A 16,711-nucleotide genomic window follows, 5' to 3' on the forward strand; every position below is an offset into this window, starting at 1 on the left:
ATGTGTCCTTATTACCAGTTGGAAGATCTTCTTGGTATATGCCCAGAAGAGTTATTGTTTTAAAAAATACAAATCGTCATAGAAATCCAAATTCAAATGCATTTATATTTCTACTTAAAGCATCTGTTTCAGAGCACACCCTTAGTTCCAAAGTCTAGTAAGTTTCCTTGGATAGGTGTGGCTGAACTGGGTGTCTATCAATTTAGCTTCTCTTCTCCCTTTTTCAGATGCTAAATACCTAGAAACCTATGCTTCGTGTCCTTTCTCTGTGATTCCTATGGATAAACATGACCTGGTTCTTCCATTATAGACCAGTCACTTAGGAAGGGTTTCACATTTGCTGAAGGTGACAGTTTTGACTTTCAAGCTCTATGGTCCATGCAGTACTGTTGTCTGGGGCATTTCCATCTGCTGCTTCTTCTGATCTGTTATGCCGACTATGTTCCTTCTTATTCCCTCTGATCACACTACTACCATGGTGCATTAAACATTTAAATCGATACCAAAATCTTAGGTCCACAAGTTCAGTTTCACTTTGTAGTCTCTCCCCTCTACCCCACCTGCAAAAAACAGGATATGTGCTCATTGGCAAATGAGAGTAACTGAGTAGAAAGAAAGCCTTAATTGAGAACACCCAACTTCATTTTAAAACCCGTCAAGCTAATATATCCTCATTTTTTAATTTAATGTTTTTAGCCACTCTGTTTTAATTTGTGTAATATATTAAAGCTTAGTTCAAATTCATTTGAACTCATCAGGTTTTTTTCCAATTCACTGAAATGTTTCTATTCAGCTATTGTTTTTAAACAACTAATGAATCTTTTCTCTCTGCTAGTGAGACATTTTTTCTATGCAGATCTTAATATATAATTGCCCTGTCTCTCTTTTATCTCTCTTTGTGTTCCACCTTAGCAGACATTGGTTGCTTTGTGAGTTATGGGTTGGGGGAGCATACATATATATGTGGAAATAATAGTTTCAGTACAGTTATTCTTTAATGGAATTCCTTACATTGTAAGCTGTGTTTTAGAAGCTGTCATCCAATCTGAGGCAAACTGGAAGTCTTTTCAGCACTGTGCCGAGGAGGTTGGTTCATTTATTTATCATTTATTTTCCTAGCAACACAAAAATAAATGAATAAATAATAAACATATCTTCTCTTTGTACCATGTGTCAGGTATAATTCTGGTGCCAGGGATCTCACAGTGAGTGAGACAAGGATCCTATCTTTAACCTATACTTATTGTATAAATCGATAATCTTCAGATAAAATCAGATACTCAGCCTGCAGATATGGCAGTAGATTTGCTGATTTACACCTTCAAGGCCATATCCACAATTTCAATTTCTGTAATTTTGAGTCTGATTTCTCCTCAAGGTACTCCCCTCATCAAGAGAGGGTTCTCTGACAAGTTCCTCGTTGTAATCTAACAGATGGAAGACGAGAAGCTCCTAGGGTCAAGCTTCTTGTTTCATTGGCATTACTTTACTTTATTAGCAGCATACTATCCACCAGTCAGCAAAAAGATTATTAGTCAGGGTTCTCTCATGTTCTAGACATACTGACTCTTTCATGAATGTCCTTAAATTGAAGAGACCGAGACATAAAAGATTTGTTGCTATCTACTCCAATGATGAAAAAAATAATGATTAAATATGGGAGGAATGCTACAGAAGCAATACAGACCTCTTTTCTGCCTGGGGAAGGGAGGGTCTCCATGAGGGGATCTCTACCCTGAGTCTCATAGGTGACAGGAAGTGCAGCATGCCTCTTTTATTCTGAGTTTTTTTGTGTGTGCCAGATAAACTACGTAGACACTGTAGACACAGCAGTACACAGCAGTAAAGAAACGGTAGGCATATAGACAAATATTTATTAGATAGCAGTACATGCTAAGCACAAAGTAAAATATGTGAGAGGGGAAAACAGAGTTACAAGGACTGTAGTTTGCAAAGAGTGATGAGAGGTTCCTTTTCTCATGGGGCTGTCTGAGCACCCTCAGAAACAGTAATGAGACAAAGATGCAAGGAAATCATTTCAAGCAGGAACAGGGGCACATAGGGCACAAATGATATTTAGGAAAAAAACAACTGATTTTCTTCTTGACCACGAATTAAGATTGGGGAGAATGTATAGTGAGGCTGAATCAGTTAGTTTAAAGCTCTGTGAGCATCCCTCAATGTCTGCTGAGAGAAGCATGGGGTGCGGGGAGGGAGCGAGTTGGGGCTGACTTTGGAAGAGGTTTGAAGAGTGAAGTGATATGACTAGATTTTCTGTGGTTATTTTTGATTAGGTTTGGATTGCTTCTATATGATTTTGGAAGGTTATCTATAACAGCACTATGAAAGATGAACCTGAGAGAGAAGCAGAAGATCCTGTGGCCTACGTTAAATATGTAGGGGAAGGCATGGCCGAGACAGCAAGGTCTAGTGTACAGGGGCTGGTGCCTCATTGATAAGAGAAAACTGAAGATCAGCTGGTATCTGAGTGATGGTAATGTCATGAGCCAACCCTGTGGCCTCTGGAGAAGAGGCACAACACTAGTGTAATTTGGTCCAGCAGAAATACAGATGTCAGAAAGCCAGTCAGAAGATATTTGGTTGATACTCGCACATACAGTTTTAAAAAAAGAAAGAACAAAAATAATATTTGTTCTTGCAGATACTGCAGAGAACATTAGTAGAATGTAGAATTTTATGATCCTTTGGATTTGGTAGCTGGAAGGCAAGAAGACCGATTTCTTTAGACACTGGGAGAGACAGAGCTGTATTGTAGTTGTCTTAAAGAATTATAATGCATGAGGCTAAGATCTTCCAGTCACTTCATCATCTTCTTTAGAAGCTTTGGACCTGATGTTAGATCTTTCTTTTCTTCATTTTCCCTACTTAGGGCCTAGAGCTGTAAGCCTGAGCTAGGGGCATGGTAGAAAGACTTAATAAGATCTTTGTATATCTGGAGGGAGAGAGGCCTTGGATAGAAAAGCTTTGTGTTGCTTAGTCGGTAGTGCAAGGGTCATTCTCAGTGCACAACAGCAGGTCATGTCAGACCAGAAATCATGTCTCCAGGGAGCAAAAGATGACAGAGTTTGCTTTCTACTGAGTGAGGAAGCTTGGCGTGGGAGGCTGGGTTGGAATGCGTGTCTACAGAAATGCACAGGGTATACACAGGATGTACTGTTACCATGAAGATTATAGAGATGGCGATCATAGAAATGGATGAACAGGTACTGTCAACGATGCTTGAAATATAGATGGCTAATTGGTGTTCATGAAGCCAAGATAGTGGTTCAAAGGGTGTGAGTGGAAGAAAGGGGACACCTGAGTTTTTGAGAGCTGAAAGTCAATGCTTGCGTCTCAGTCAAGGATAAGATCCAGGTAGTTGAGAGTTGAAAACAACAGTCAAGAGAGGAGGTTCCGTGTTTTCAAACCTGAGCACTGAATAAGTTACCTCAGTCTCCAAGCCCCAGCTTTCAAACACACTTTGTTCCAGGGTCTTGATTGCAATGTTGTCTCCGCCCACTGGGGGGCGGGGCTCGAGGGCGAGGCTAGTGGCTGTTCAGAAGCCTCGAGAGCTATCAGTTCCTACCAGACTCCTGCTGGGGGTCCCATCCACCCCATGGCCGGGCGCAGGTCTTCAAACGTCTTCCCTCTCCTGGGCAATAGTGGTGGTAGCCTGGAAGTTGACACCCCAACATGGTTGAGCAGCCAGGCAGCCATGAGCAGGTTAATGGTGCGGCCAGGTATGGGTCCAGGCATCTATCCAGGCCATGAGGTATGGGGAGTGCCTCTGAGCCCCTCACCTTACGAATTCCGAGGTGGGATAGCACCCTACAGAGCTTGTGAGGCAAGGGCCTGGTCCCAGAGTTCCTCTGAGGATACCTGCCCAGGACCCTACATCGCCTTGAGGTACATGCCAAATTTGGCACTGCCAGAGGACGTTTCAGCCATACAGAAAGAGATGGAGCAGCTAGCCAAGGAACTGAGACAGAAGAGGATGACCCTGGGGTACTCACAGGCCGATGTGGGATTCGCTGTGGGAGCTATGTTTGGGAAGGTTCTCAGCCAGACGACCATATGCCGCTTCGAGGCCCAGCAGCTCAGCCTTGCCAACATGTGGAAGCTGCGACCCCTGCTGAAAATGTGGTTAGAGGAAGTAGATGAGAAGAACCTTCTGGGCATATGTAGAATGGAGATGATCCTGCAGCAGGCCCGGAAGCGGAGACGTGCAAGCAGAGAGAGACGCCTTGGGAGCAATCTGGAAAAACTATTCTTGCAGTGTCCAGAGCCCACGCCCCAGCAAATCAGCTATATTGCTGGGCGCCTCCGGCTGCAGAAGGACCTGGTCCAAGTGTGGTTTTCTAACCGGAGCCAGATGGGCAGTTGGCCAATCAATGATACCTCCCGGAGGGAGAATGTGGGGCCAACTGGGCCTCCTTTCCCAGGTCCACCAGTGTGCTTTCCCTTGGCACCAGGGCTCCATTTTGATTTCCCCCACTATGAGGGATCGTGTCTTGTACCCCTGTACTCCTCTACCCCATTTCCTGTACGAGGAGCCCTTTTGTCTGCCCCAACCACCACTCTGGGCCTCCCCAGGCTGTCAAGCTGAGGGGCCTACCCTGCAGGGCAATGAGAGAATAGAGAGAAGGGGGTTTTGTTTCAGGGTTAGTGTTCAGTTCTCTGACTTAGTGGGTGTGGGTGGGAATTGTTTACAGAAGGCTTGGGAGGGAAGTTAAAGCGCATCACATCACTTTTGTTTTTACCTTTGTTTGTCCCCAGTGTTGGCATTGCAATATATTTATGGCTATAATGTTTTGTTTCTCTTTTTATTATTAATTAAAGGTGTCCATTGTTCCTTATTGTTATCAGGAAACACAGTTTCTTTATAAACACAGTATAAAATTAGAAACACAAGTCACATAAAACTACTGTACTAGTGTTTATTAAAAACAAGCAGAACCCTGTCTTGGAAAAAAAAAAAAGCAGAAGTTTGTACAAACACAAAATCCAGGGTAACAGTTACTCCTCGGGAAGGCCCCAGAACTGACCTTTTCAGGTTCTGCTCAGTTGCTAACCTGCTTGGGGCTAGGGAGTGTTGCTCAAGGGTAACTACATGCAGCAGCTTCTGCTTTCCTTCTTTTTCATTCATCGGTATTCCAAAGGATTTATCAAGGTTATTTTCAAGGATACCCATTATTACATTTAGGAATTTGTTTTCCAAGTTAACTTTGGTTTTTATTTTTGTTCATGGCCTTTTCCTAGTTCCTTCTGGTTCTTTTCACTATTCTTTTCACTATTGTTTACATGATATTTTCTTGTTTTGTTTTCTGGTGTCTATGTGTGATGCCTCTGCAGAGTCAAAAGCAGAACTCTGAAAAACTACATCATGACCCTTTGTTCTGCAGTTCCAGGACTGGTTTTATACCTGAGTCAGACAGAAAATGTTAAAATCTTTTTTTCTTGTAACATTTTTAATTTCCATTAAGTAACATTTACTTACATTTAGCAGATATGCGTGTAAGTATTTCCCTTTACAGTCTCACTCTTGCTATTTAATTTTTTATTGGTTATTTTTTTATTTATATTTTAAATGTTACTCTCCCCTTCCCAGTTTCCCCTCCACACATCCCCTGTCCCATTTCCTCTCCCCCCTGCTTTTATGAGGAGGCTCACCCACCCATCTTCCCACCCACCTCCACCTCAGCGCCCTAGCATTCCCCTGTGCTGGGGCATTGAGCCTTCACAGGACCAAGAGCCTCCCATCCCATTGATAAGACCATCCTCTACTATATATGCAGCTAGGGCCATGCGTCCCTCCATGTGTATTCTTTGGTTGGTGGTTTAGTCCCATCAACCAAAGCTCTGGGAGGTCTGGTTGGTTGATAATGTTGTTCTTCCTTTGGGGTTGCAAAACCCTTCAATCCTTCCCCTAACTCCTCCATTGGTGTCCCCGTGCTCAGTCTAATGGTTGGTTGTGAGCATCCACATCTGTATTATGGCAGAGCCTCTCAGGGGACAGCTATGCCAGGCTCCTGTCAGCATTCACTTCTTGGCATCAGCAATAGTGACTGGGTTTGGTGTCTGCATATAGGATGGATCACCAGTTGGGGCAGTCTCTGGATGACCTTTCCTTCAGTCTCTGCTGTATTTCCTTTAGACAGGAGCAATTCTGGGTTAAATTTTTAGGAGGATGGGTGGCCCATCCTTCAACAAGAGGCCTTACCTAACCTCTGGATACATTCTCTGCAGGATCTCTCTCCCCTTTGTTGAGTATTTCAGATAATGTCATCCCCGTTGGGTCCTGGGAGCCTCTTGCTTTCCTGGCATCTGGGACTTTTTGGTGGCTATCCCCAGTTCCCCATCTCCCATTGCTACATACCTCTGTCCAATTACCTGACTCTCTGAACATCCCCCACTCCACACCCATCTCCTCCCACACCTGATCCTGCCACCGTTTTCCCCTCCTCCTCCTCTCTTCCTCCCAAGTCCCTCTCACCCCCTACCTCCCATGACTATTTTGTTCCCCCTTCTAAATGGGATAGAAACGCCCACACTTTGGTCTTCCTTCTCCTTAAGTTGTATTGTGGTTATTCTGAACTTGTTGCCTAATATCCATAAGTGCATACCATGTATGTTCTTTTGTGACTGGGTTACCTCACTCAGGATGAATATGAAATCTCAATGTAGTTTGACTTGAATTTCCCTGATGACCAAGAATGTTGAACATTTCTTTAAGTGATTCTCAGTCATTTGAGATTCCTCTTTTAGGAGTCCTCTCTTTAGATCTATACATCATTTTAACAGGATTATTTGTTCTCTTAATGTCCAGTTTGTTACTTCTTTATATATGTTATATATTAGCCCTATATCAGGTATGTAGTTGGTTTAAAAAAAAGAAAATTCTTACTCTGTAATCTGCTGCTTTGTTCAAATGACAGTGTATTTTGCCATACAGAAGCTTTTTGGTTTCATGAGCCCCCGTTTATTGAATAATAGTTCTTATCACCTATACTATTTAATAAGTTCAAAACTACCCCCCCACTTTCTCTTGTATTAAATTCTGTGTATTTGGTCTTATACTGAGGTCTTTGATCTATTTGAAGTTTAGTTTTGTACAGAGTAATAAATATGGGTATGTTTTCATTCTTCTACATTCATCAATCCAATTTGAGGAGTATGAATTTCTGGCTTCTTTCTCAAATATCAGGTGTCCATTAAATGTGTACACGTTTGTAGAGGTCTTAAATTGTATTCTTTTGATCTATAGATTGATATTGGTAGGATGGCTATTTTCACAATATTAATCCTACCAATCCATGAGCATGGGAGATATTTCCATTTTCTTAAAACTTCTTTATTTCCCTAGTATGTTAAAGGTTTTAACCATACAAGTCTTTAACTTTGCTGGAAGTGTTTACCATGTATAGAAGTTTTCTGATGGCGTTTTAGGGTGTTTTATGTGTAAAATTATATTGTCTGTAAAGAAAGATATTTTGACTTTGCCTTCTCCTATTTGTATACATTGCTTGTCTTATTGCTTAAGCTAAGATGACAAGTACTATACTGACTAGGTATGGAGAGAGTGTACATCCTGTCTAGTTCTGACTTTAGAGGAAATGCTTTGTGTTTCTCCTTTTTTGAGAGGCTGTCATCTCTAGGCATACTGTATATTCCCTTCAGTATTTGAGGTGTAGCCCTTGTCTCCCTAGTCCCTGCAGGATTTTATCGTGAAGGAATGTTTGTCAGAAGTTTTTTCTGCATCTAATGAGATGGTCATGCGGCTTATGTTTTTCAGTCTGTTTATGTGGTAGCTTACATTTGTCAGCTTATATATGTTTGAACAATATTTGAGAAAAACCTGTAAGAAATTTAATGTTCCAGAATTGCCCCAGTCATTTTTGGCTCTAAAATAGTAATTTCTCATTATAAAGCACTTTTTTATTAAATTGTTTTTACACTTTATATTGCATTCTCTGCCTCCCTTGCCCAAACCACCCTCCAACTGCTCCATATCCTAGACCTCCTCCCTACCCTCCTGCCCCCACCCCCCACCCCACCTGACCTCTAAACTCCCTGGAGCCTCCAGTCTCTTGAAGGTTAGGTGCATCATCTCTGAATGAACACAGACCTGGAAGTCCTCTACTATATGTGTGTTGGGGGCCTCATATCAGCTGGTGGTCCAGTGTCTGAGAAATCTCTTGGAGTCCAGATTAATTAAGACTGCTGGTCCTCCTAAAGGATCTCCCCTCTCCTCAGCTTCTTTCAGCCTTCCCTATTTCAACCTCAGGGGTCAGCTGCTTCTGTCCATTGGTTGGATCCAAATATTTGCCTCTGATTATTTCAGCTGCTTGTTGGGTCTTTTGGGGGGGCAGTCATGCTAGGTCCCCCAAAAAGCATGAGTGCTCCATAGCCTCAGTGATAGTGTCAGGCCTTGGGGCCTCCCCTTGAGCTGGATCCCACTTTGGGCCAGTCTCTGAACCTTCTTTTCCTCAGGCTCCTCTCCATTTCCATCCCTGTCATTCATTCAGACAGGAACAATTATGTATCAGAGATGTGACTATGGAATGTCAACCCCACCCTTCACTAGATAGCCTGTCTTCCTGTTGAGATGGACTCTATAAATTCCCTCTCCCTACTGTAGGGCATTTCATCTAAGGTCCCTCCCTTTGAGTCCTGAGAGTCTCTCACCTCCCAGGTCTCTAGTGTACTCCAGGGTGTCCCCCCAACCTGTTATTTCCTGAGGTTGCCTGTTTCCATTCTTTGTGCTGGCCCTCAGGGCTTCAGTCCTTTTCCCTCACCCAATACCAAATCAGGTTCCCCTCTCCCCCCTCCCACCTGTCCACTTTTCCTCCCAGGTCCCTCCCTCCCTCTCTCCCCACTTGTGATTGCTTTCTTCTCTCTCCCAAGTGGGACTAAGGCATCCTCACTTGGGCTCTTCAGTTTGTTGACCTTTTTGAGTTCTGTGGATTGTATCTTGGGAATTTTGTACCTTTATTTGGAGGGGGGCTAATATCTACTTATTAATGAGTCATAATATACAGTCCTTTTGGGTATGAGTTGCCTCACTCAAGATGATATTTTCTAGTTCCATCCATTTGCCTGCAAAACTCAGGATGTCCTCGTTCTTAATAGCTGAGTAGTATTCCATTGTGTAAATGAACCACATCCTTCTCTCACGGGGCATCTGGGTAACTGAAGTGTGGCTTTTTCATGAAAAGTGAAAGCGTCTTATTCTTTTTATTTGGGGTTCCAGATAATGGTACAATCCATTTAAAAATGGTATCATTTTAATTTTTAAACTGAGTTCCTACATTAGTCAGTAAACAATTTATTTGATGAACATTCTTTGACAACACTTATATGCCATGTGGATGTCTTACAAACAGAAGGGACTTGAATTTGTGATTTAAATATTTTCTCACACTTGATCCAGTGATGCTACTACTTAAATAAACCATATATTAATTAAATATCACTTCCCACTAAGAGGCAAGTCTAGATCTTCACTCATTATTTTAGTGATGATAGTAATGCATCATTTGCTTGGTGGAATATCACAAAGACATTCTGAGATTCACTGTAAAAATATACCTGTCCTATTCACTGACATGTGTTTATATATTACTGTGTTATCTGACTATACATATTTTATGTTATTTCCCATAGATCTTAAAGTTTAAAACTATATATAAGTAATGATTTGATTTCTCACATTATTCTTAATACCTATGCATATAATTATTAATTTTAAATGTATCAGACAAAATGTTATATATGCCATTGGTAATATCCTAGAACATGGCAAGCAAAGTAAAAATACCCAGCCCCACACAGATGTGAAGGTCCTCCAAACTGTTATAGATCAAACAGTTTTGGCCATTTCTTAGCAAGTTTTCTCTGGCCCCTAACATCTGTTCTTTCTCACATTCAAATAAACCTTAACATTGCCTCTCTCTACTTGTTCTTCAGTGATCAAATACCTAACGGGCAAAAAAAAAAAAAAAAAAAAAAAATTGACAGGGAGTGTTCATGTTGAGTCAGAGAAAGGAATCCAGAGGTCAGGGATAACTACCAAGTGACTCGTTTTAGAGGAATGTACAACTTAGCTCTGCAAAAATATAAGCCTGGAACTCAGTGCGAAATAGTCATTGTGAATATTTGACTAACCAACAGGTAAGTGGGGGGACTAAAAGAGACAGAAAAGCAAACCAGAGCAGACAAAACAAAACCAAACAAAGCACAGACAGATTGCTGTGTAAGCCTTCTCTGTGGTATGCAGGTTTGAATAAAAATGGTCCTGTTGGTCCATATGGAGTGGCACCATTAGGAGGTGTAGCTTTGTTGGAGTAGGTGTGGCCTTGATGAAGAAATTCCATCTCTGGGGCCGGGCTTTCAATTTCAGGTCTCAGATGCTCAAACCCAGGATCAGTGGTGCATAGTTCTTTTCTTGATGCCTGTCAATCAAGATTAGGACTCTCAACTCCTTCTCTAGCACCATGTCTGCCTGCATGCCATCATGTTCCTTGACATGATTTCTCCCTCATTCATTTTTGTCTTTGTGGTAATGTTGATCAAACCCAGGGCCTTGTGACTTCTAGACAACTGATCTACCCTGCACATATCCCAGGAAATGTCCCTGGTATCCATCCTTTAGTAGATAATAAGACTGTACTGATTAACTTGACATTTTTTTTCTGGAACTTTCAAGCTCTGTGTATCTTTCATTTTATTTGTTACTATGCCTCACTAAAAGCAATCCCTAAGTCTCATACATAAATACATCTTTTGTGAGAGCTCTAAGTGGGCTTCAAGACAGACTCTAACTAGGTAGACTCTGAGTGTCTTGGAACTCACTACGTGTACCAGGCTGGCCTCTTAACTCAAAAATATCCATAGTCTATCTTATTACTCATAAATTATTTTATATGTGATTTTAAAATATGGAATTTTATCATTGTCTTCTTTTAGTTCTTTTTTTCTAATTCTGATATTTTAGTATTATTTCTCAAATCATTTTGCTATATTAGAAGTTTTGTAGTCTGTGTTATATCACTTTGAAAGACATAGTAATCAAATCAGTCAAGAAAGGTTAAAAAAAAAAAAACAGCTACTATTTATCCTCTTCTGTCTTCAGAGACAATAAGTAGCTGGTCAGTGTTCCCTCACAGTTTTATATACAGTAATACTATGTAATGGCACCCTATGACATGTCATTATGGCTCTCACAATGAAAAAAACTTCCTAGATATGCTGAAAGGCAAACTATTATAAAATACCAATTTTTATAGATTGCAAGACTATTTTAATTGGCCAAAATTTGATGCATCTAGCAACCAGTGTGATAGTAAAGGGAATGCCATAAACTTAATTTGAGACATTGTTTCCTTAAGGGTCAGTGAGGTGATGACAAGTCTTGAGATTGGCAGTTGTCTTGTATTTAACAAGATGAACAGGTCCTCATTTCCCAGGGACTCACCTGGATCAGATTCTTGTTAGTGAACATCTTATAAGAATATTATATTTGATTTAAAAATATAAAAGTTTCTTCTTTGGATGTTAGACATCATTCCTTAATGTGCATATTTTATAAAATCAGGTTTTCATTACCATATTTACCTGAGCATCCTTAAGTTACTTTGTTTCTTTTTCTCTTTCTTTTATTGAATGACAGGCTCTTTTCTCACAACATATCTCCTGGTTATAGTAGGTTCTTTTCTCATAACATATCTCCTGGTTATAGTAGGTTCTTTTCTCACAACATATCCCCTGGTTATAGTAGGTTTTGCTCACTCTACTACTCTCCCTTTCTGTCTCTCATTAGGAAAAAAAAAAAAAACAGACTTCTAAGAAATAACAACCAAAGATGATAGGATAAAAGAATAATAAGATGAAACAAAAACTATCATATCAAAGTTGGACATTGCAACCAAACATGAGGAGCAGAGTCCCAAAAGCAGGCCCCGGAGCCAGAGAAACCCTTCTTCGCACAGTTGAGAAACTCATAAACACTGTCGTTCTTAGCTTATGTCTTCATTCCAGCTCTCTATTTTTTATCTGTCTTTTCATAGTTTTTATATTTTTGATACTAAGCTATTTTTAACTTAGTAGAAATTTTATAGAGTTCATTCAAAGTAAAACCATCAAGATGTTGAGACCCTACAGTTCCTATATGTGAAGCTAGTCATATTAATCCTGATAATTCAGTTATGGCTCTCTGATTATAAATCTCTGTGGTATGTTACTGTTCTGATTAAATGCCTTGTTTAAAATTTGCGGCAGCATCACAGATGGTATTTGAATCTTCACGGGCTTTGGAATCCTATGCCCACCTCCATATAATCTTAGGTTAACATTAATAAAAATGTTCGGCTTAAAATAGTTCTTTAAGATCATGGTAGAAATTTCATTATCCTTTCTAAAAATCATAAATTTTGGATAGATCACTTAGCTAACAAATTTAAAGTAAAACATGTTCCTTATGGTCACAATCACAAGCCACTTTTTGTTGAATATAAGCATAAAAGGTCTAATATAATAGATTTTTACAAAGCATTCTAAAGATCCAGTTACAGAAGTTTCTGTTCATTCCTTTACAACATCCTTTATGAAAAGCTTTATAGAATTCACAAACACATATTGCTTTTAGTGTCTGTCCTTTGATGTCTATAAAAGACTCTTTCAAAGCTGGAGGTAAGTGTTCCTAACACGCACAGCAGATAACATTTCTCTGCCTATCTCTTGGGGTAGAGGAAACTGGTACCAACAACACTGCTAAGCCGTAATTAGTGTGATTAACGACTAATATGAGAGAGCAGAGTAGGGGTCACTCTTAAAAATCTAGAGGTATTAGCAGGTTAGGGTTGTAGGGCGTCCTACCCTGCAGGTTAATCTGGTGCCTGTGCTGGTGAGAGTTGTTGAAGTCACCAGTGCTCTCTAACCCCAAGGTGTTGCTCTCTTGTAATTTGTTGGTAACATGCCAAGTTCCTCGGTCCTATCTAGTGAGATGACTTTGGGAATGGCTAATTCATCTTAAAGGCCTTAATACAAATGTCTACAGATTTTCAACCCTTTGCTGTAAGGTTGTTATTGTCATACTGTTTGTTATTGTCTTACAACCCTTAGAATTCAGTGAAGTTGCCATTTTGTTACCCTATAAAATTTGACGTATTACTGTACCTGTTTAACAAGAATTATAAGAGCAATACTTAAAATCTAACTGTTAAATCAGGTACTGTATAAGAAATTCTAATACACAGTAAATATTCCACTTTTATGGGCTATTTCATTGTATTGCTTAGCAGTGGCTTTGGTGTACGTTCACAGTCAGCTCAAATGCACATAAGAATCTCAGAGAATGACTTTCGCGTCCCTGCACTGCAGTTCACTCTCTTCTACCTCATCTCACTTGCGTCACCAACACATAAGCAAAGGTAACTTCTGTCATGTTTTTCCCCCATTAAAGGCATTCATGTAGGACGATTTCTTTAGTTTCTATCAAGGAAACATAAAATCCTTTTTTTTTTTTTTTCTTTTTAAGCAATAGGCAGCTGGTTTATTCTGCTGAGAAAGATTCAAAAGGAAATATTTTTTTCTTTTAACTTTTTAGATTACTACTTTAGTCTCAGGTGTCCTGATATTTTATGTTACAGCTTTTGCTTTTTTTTTAAACCTATGGGTTTTTTGCTGTTTATAAAGTTATCAGAGACATATCACAATAACTAATGTTTAAGGTGGCAATTATCAAGCCTTACAACTCCAAATAAAATAGCTTTTTCTAATAATCCTACCTCTATGAACACATTGACATTTAAATATTTTAAGCACATTAATTCTTAGCTAAGTACAAGAAATTACTGGGGTGAGTAATTGTTTCTACCCTTGAGCAGAATCCTTTCCACATTTTATACACAAAGCACAAGTAGTTAATGAGTGAACTGTAGTGTGTATTGTAATTTTTCTTATATATTAGAAAAAGGTATGTATAACACACAAAACTAGATTAAATTTGTTTGCTTTTAACTTAGAAATAAGCAAATAAGAAAGTATGTTGATGTAGGGAAAATACTAAAGCACGGGGAATGCAGCGCAGTGGTAGAGCACAGTGAACTAATACAGGGTCCTGATGAGCTTCATAGGAGGGGAGGGGGTTTCAGTGGGGACACACGTGCTCACGGACACACACACACAGTATATCAGCAATTAAAGAAAATAAAAAAGGGGGAGCATAGGAGGAGTTGAAAGGAAGAAAAGCAGGGGAAATGGTTTGATTATATTATAATTTCAAAAATAAACTATTATAAAAACGTGATTATAAGCCGGGCGTGGGAGCATTTAATTCCACACGCCTTTAATTCCAGCACTCGGGAGGCAGAGGCAGGCAGATTTCTGAGTTCGAGGACATCCTGGTCTACAGACTGAGTTCCAGGAAGCCAGGGCTACACAGAGAAACCCTGTCTCGAAGGAAAAAAAAAAAAAAAAAAACATGATTATAATACCTTTGCAAATATGTGAAAAAAGGTGAAATTTGTAACTTTCTAAAACAACGTGCGGAACGTCTCGGTAGTGCTGACAGCTCATGCCCATTACACAGTGTGTGGGCGTTTGCACAAGTGAGTGAAACTAGAGAGGCTGTTGAATACCAAACCACACAGTCTGCTGTTCATTTTCCTTTATCATAGAACGTACGGGACATCCTTATCCCTTTCTCGTGATGATCGCTTATTTGATTCATATATATTCTTGGTAGTAGTGTCTTTCGCTTCTAGTACAAGCCAGCTTTCTAGACTTATGTAATACATTATGTCTGTAGCCTTTTGTAAGTTTTTAGCTGCTTATCAAAATTGCACTAACCTTGTTAGCGACTTCCTCAAGGTTAGAAATCCCATCCACTTCCTTAAGTGATACATAACGTAGTAAGAAAACAAAATCATCATTAATGTAATCCCCACTAATTGATCCACATATTCTGATAATTTTATACATGTACATATACTCAAATGAATAAAGCATGTTGGCTTCTGCATCAGTAATTGAATCTTTAAAAAAGCTGAATGGCAGTCTCGAGCTATGCTTAACGTCAACAGGAGCACTGGTCTCTTCTCATGCTAAGATTTCCTGAGTAAAAGTGCCAAGGACAGAACTGAGAAGTCTTATCCCCTCTTCCACCCTGTCTTCTGATGGATGACTGTGAGAGCGCATCAAAGCTGAGCTGACTTCAAAGCCTCCAACACTTTCTGTCTACAGCCAGTTCTTTAACGGACACACACCCTCACAGCAGAGGTCTGACAAGGCTCCACACATGTGCCTCCCAACATCCACTGGTCCGTACTATCAAATTCAACTATTCCCTAAATAAGCCAGTCCAGAGCATTAGCAAATTTTCTTAATTTCAAGATTTGCCATTGAACTTTGCTGGATTTATTGCTTATTTATTCCTTCCATGATTATGCATTTGACTACAAGGCTTTGGTGCTTGTTGACATTAAATATAATGTTTCTTACTATGTTCTCTTCAAAAATAAAATATATACAAGTAAATAAGATAGTTTATACTCCTTTTACCTTATTTTGGCATTCTACAGTGACATGGTGGGTGTGGTATTTGGATCAATGAATCATGAGAAAAAAAGGAGCCAATCCAAGACATATATAAGTACAGTACGTAAGATGTTAAGAATACTTGGAAGCACGCGCTTTCTTTGGGAAAGAGAAATGAAAATTCATATATCAAATGTTTACATTGGAATTTAAATATCTTACAGGCCATTTTTATATATTTAAGAAAAAACTTGATAGGATTTTTTTTTACTTATTCTTTGACAATTTCATATATGTAAAAGAACAACGTGTATCTCAGTTCACTATCACACTTTGCTTAGGGACTCCTCCCTCCCACTCCCGCAGGCACTCCTTACACCCCCACTTACCCAAGTCCTATGTTGGTAAGAAAGCCCTGCCTCCATTTAGTGCAGCTGTTAAAATGTTGACTGTCTTCACCAACTTGGTCTTTTGCAGATAATCGTAACTGCAGTTAAGTTCATAGCAGTAATGATCATGTCATGTCCCAAAGGCAGCGTGTCCCAGCGTTCTCACCATCCTTCAACTGTTATTTGCCTTCTACTCCCTTCTAGTAGGCTCCCTGAGCCTTCAGATAGGAGTTTCTACAGATGACCCGTTTAGGGTTCAATAGAACACTGTTCTTAGCAATTCGACTAGTTATGAGTTCCTACACTAACTATTGATCTCATCAGAGAGAAGTTTCTTTGAAGGCCAGATTTTTCATGTATGGTTCATATCAGTTGAAGTCATGAAGTTCAGTGGGAGGAGAGGCCCTTGGTCCTGAGGGTGTTCAATGCTCCAGTGTAGGAGAGTACCAGGACTAGAGAACAGGAATGGGTGGGTGGGTTGGGGGAGCACCCTCATGGAGGCAGAGAGAGGGAGGATGGGATGGGGTTTTCCAAAGGGGAGACCTGGAAAGGGGAAAACATTTGAAATGTAAATAAAGAAAATATTTAATAAAAAAAAATAAATTTCCACATTTTTATTTTAAAAAATTTCTAAAACTATTTCCTTGAGTTCCTCAATATATTTGATGGTAGATATTTGGAATCATTGGAAGAAAGCATCTCTTGAGATCTTGAATATGGTACACATAACTAAAAGATAAGCTTCCCAAAGAATTCCAAAAGGACATAGTGATTTAGTTGTTCCGAAC

General features: G+C 39.8%; 2 protein-coding genes across 3 annotated transcripts in view; both read left to right on the forward strand.

Annotated features, from left to right (window-relative positions):
- Positions 1-16,711, forward strand: part of Fam172a (family with sequence similarity 172 member A) — a 361,350-nt gene that overhangs the window by 245,598 nt on the left and 99,041 nt on the right. The window lies entirely within an intron of this gene.
- Pou5f2 (POU domain class 5, transcription factor 2) lies at positions 3,482-4,958 on the forward strand. Its single transcript, XM_021208357.2, has one exon. It carries the CDS (start codon positions 3,617-3,619, stop codon positions 4,604-4,606), a length of 990 nt encoding a protein of 329 aa, XP_021064016.1. The 5' UTR covers positions 3,482-3,616; the 3' UTR covers positions 4,607-4,958.

The sequence above is a fragment of the Mus pahari genome, chromosome 11 (genome assembly GCF_900095145.1).
Source record: "Mus pahari chromosome 11, PAHARI_EIJ_v1.1, whole genome shotgun sequence".
NCBI classification, from domain to species: domain Eukaryota; kingdom Metazoa; phylum Chordata; class Mammalia; order Rodentia; family Muridae; genus Mus; species Mus pahari.

What these genes read in the sequence shown, in the direction of transcription:
- Pou5f2 (XM_021208357.2), top strand. Translation starts at nt 3,617, where the DNA reads ATGGCCGGGCGCAGGTCTTCAAACGTCTTCCCTCTCCTGGGCAATAGT.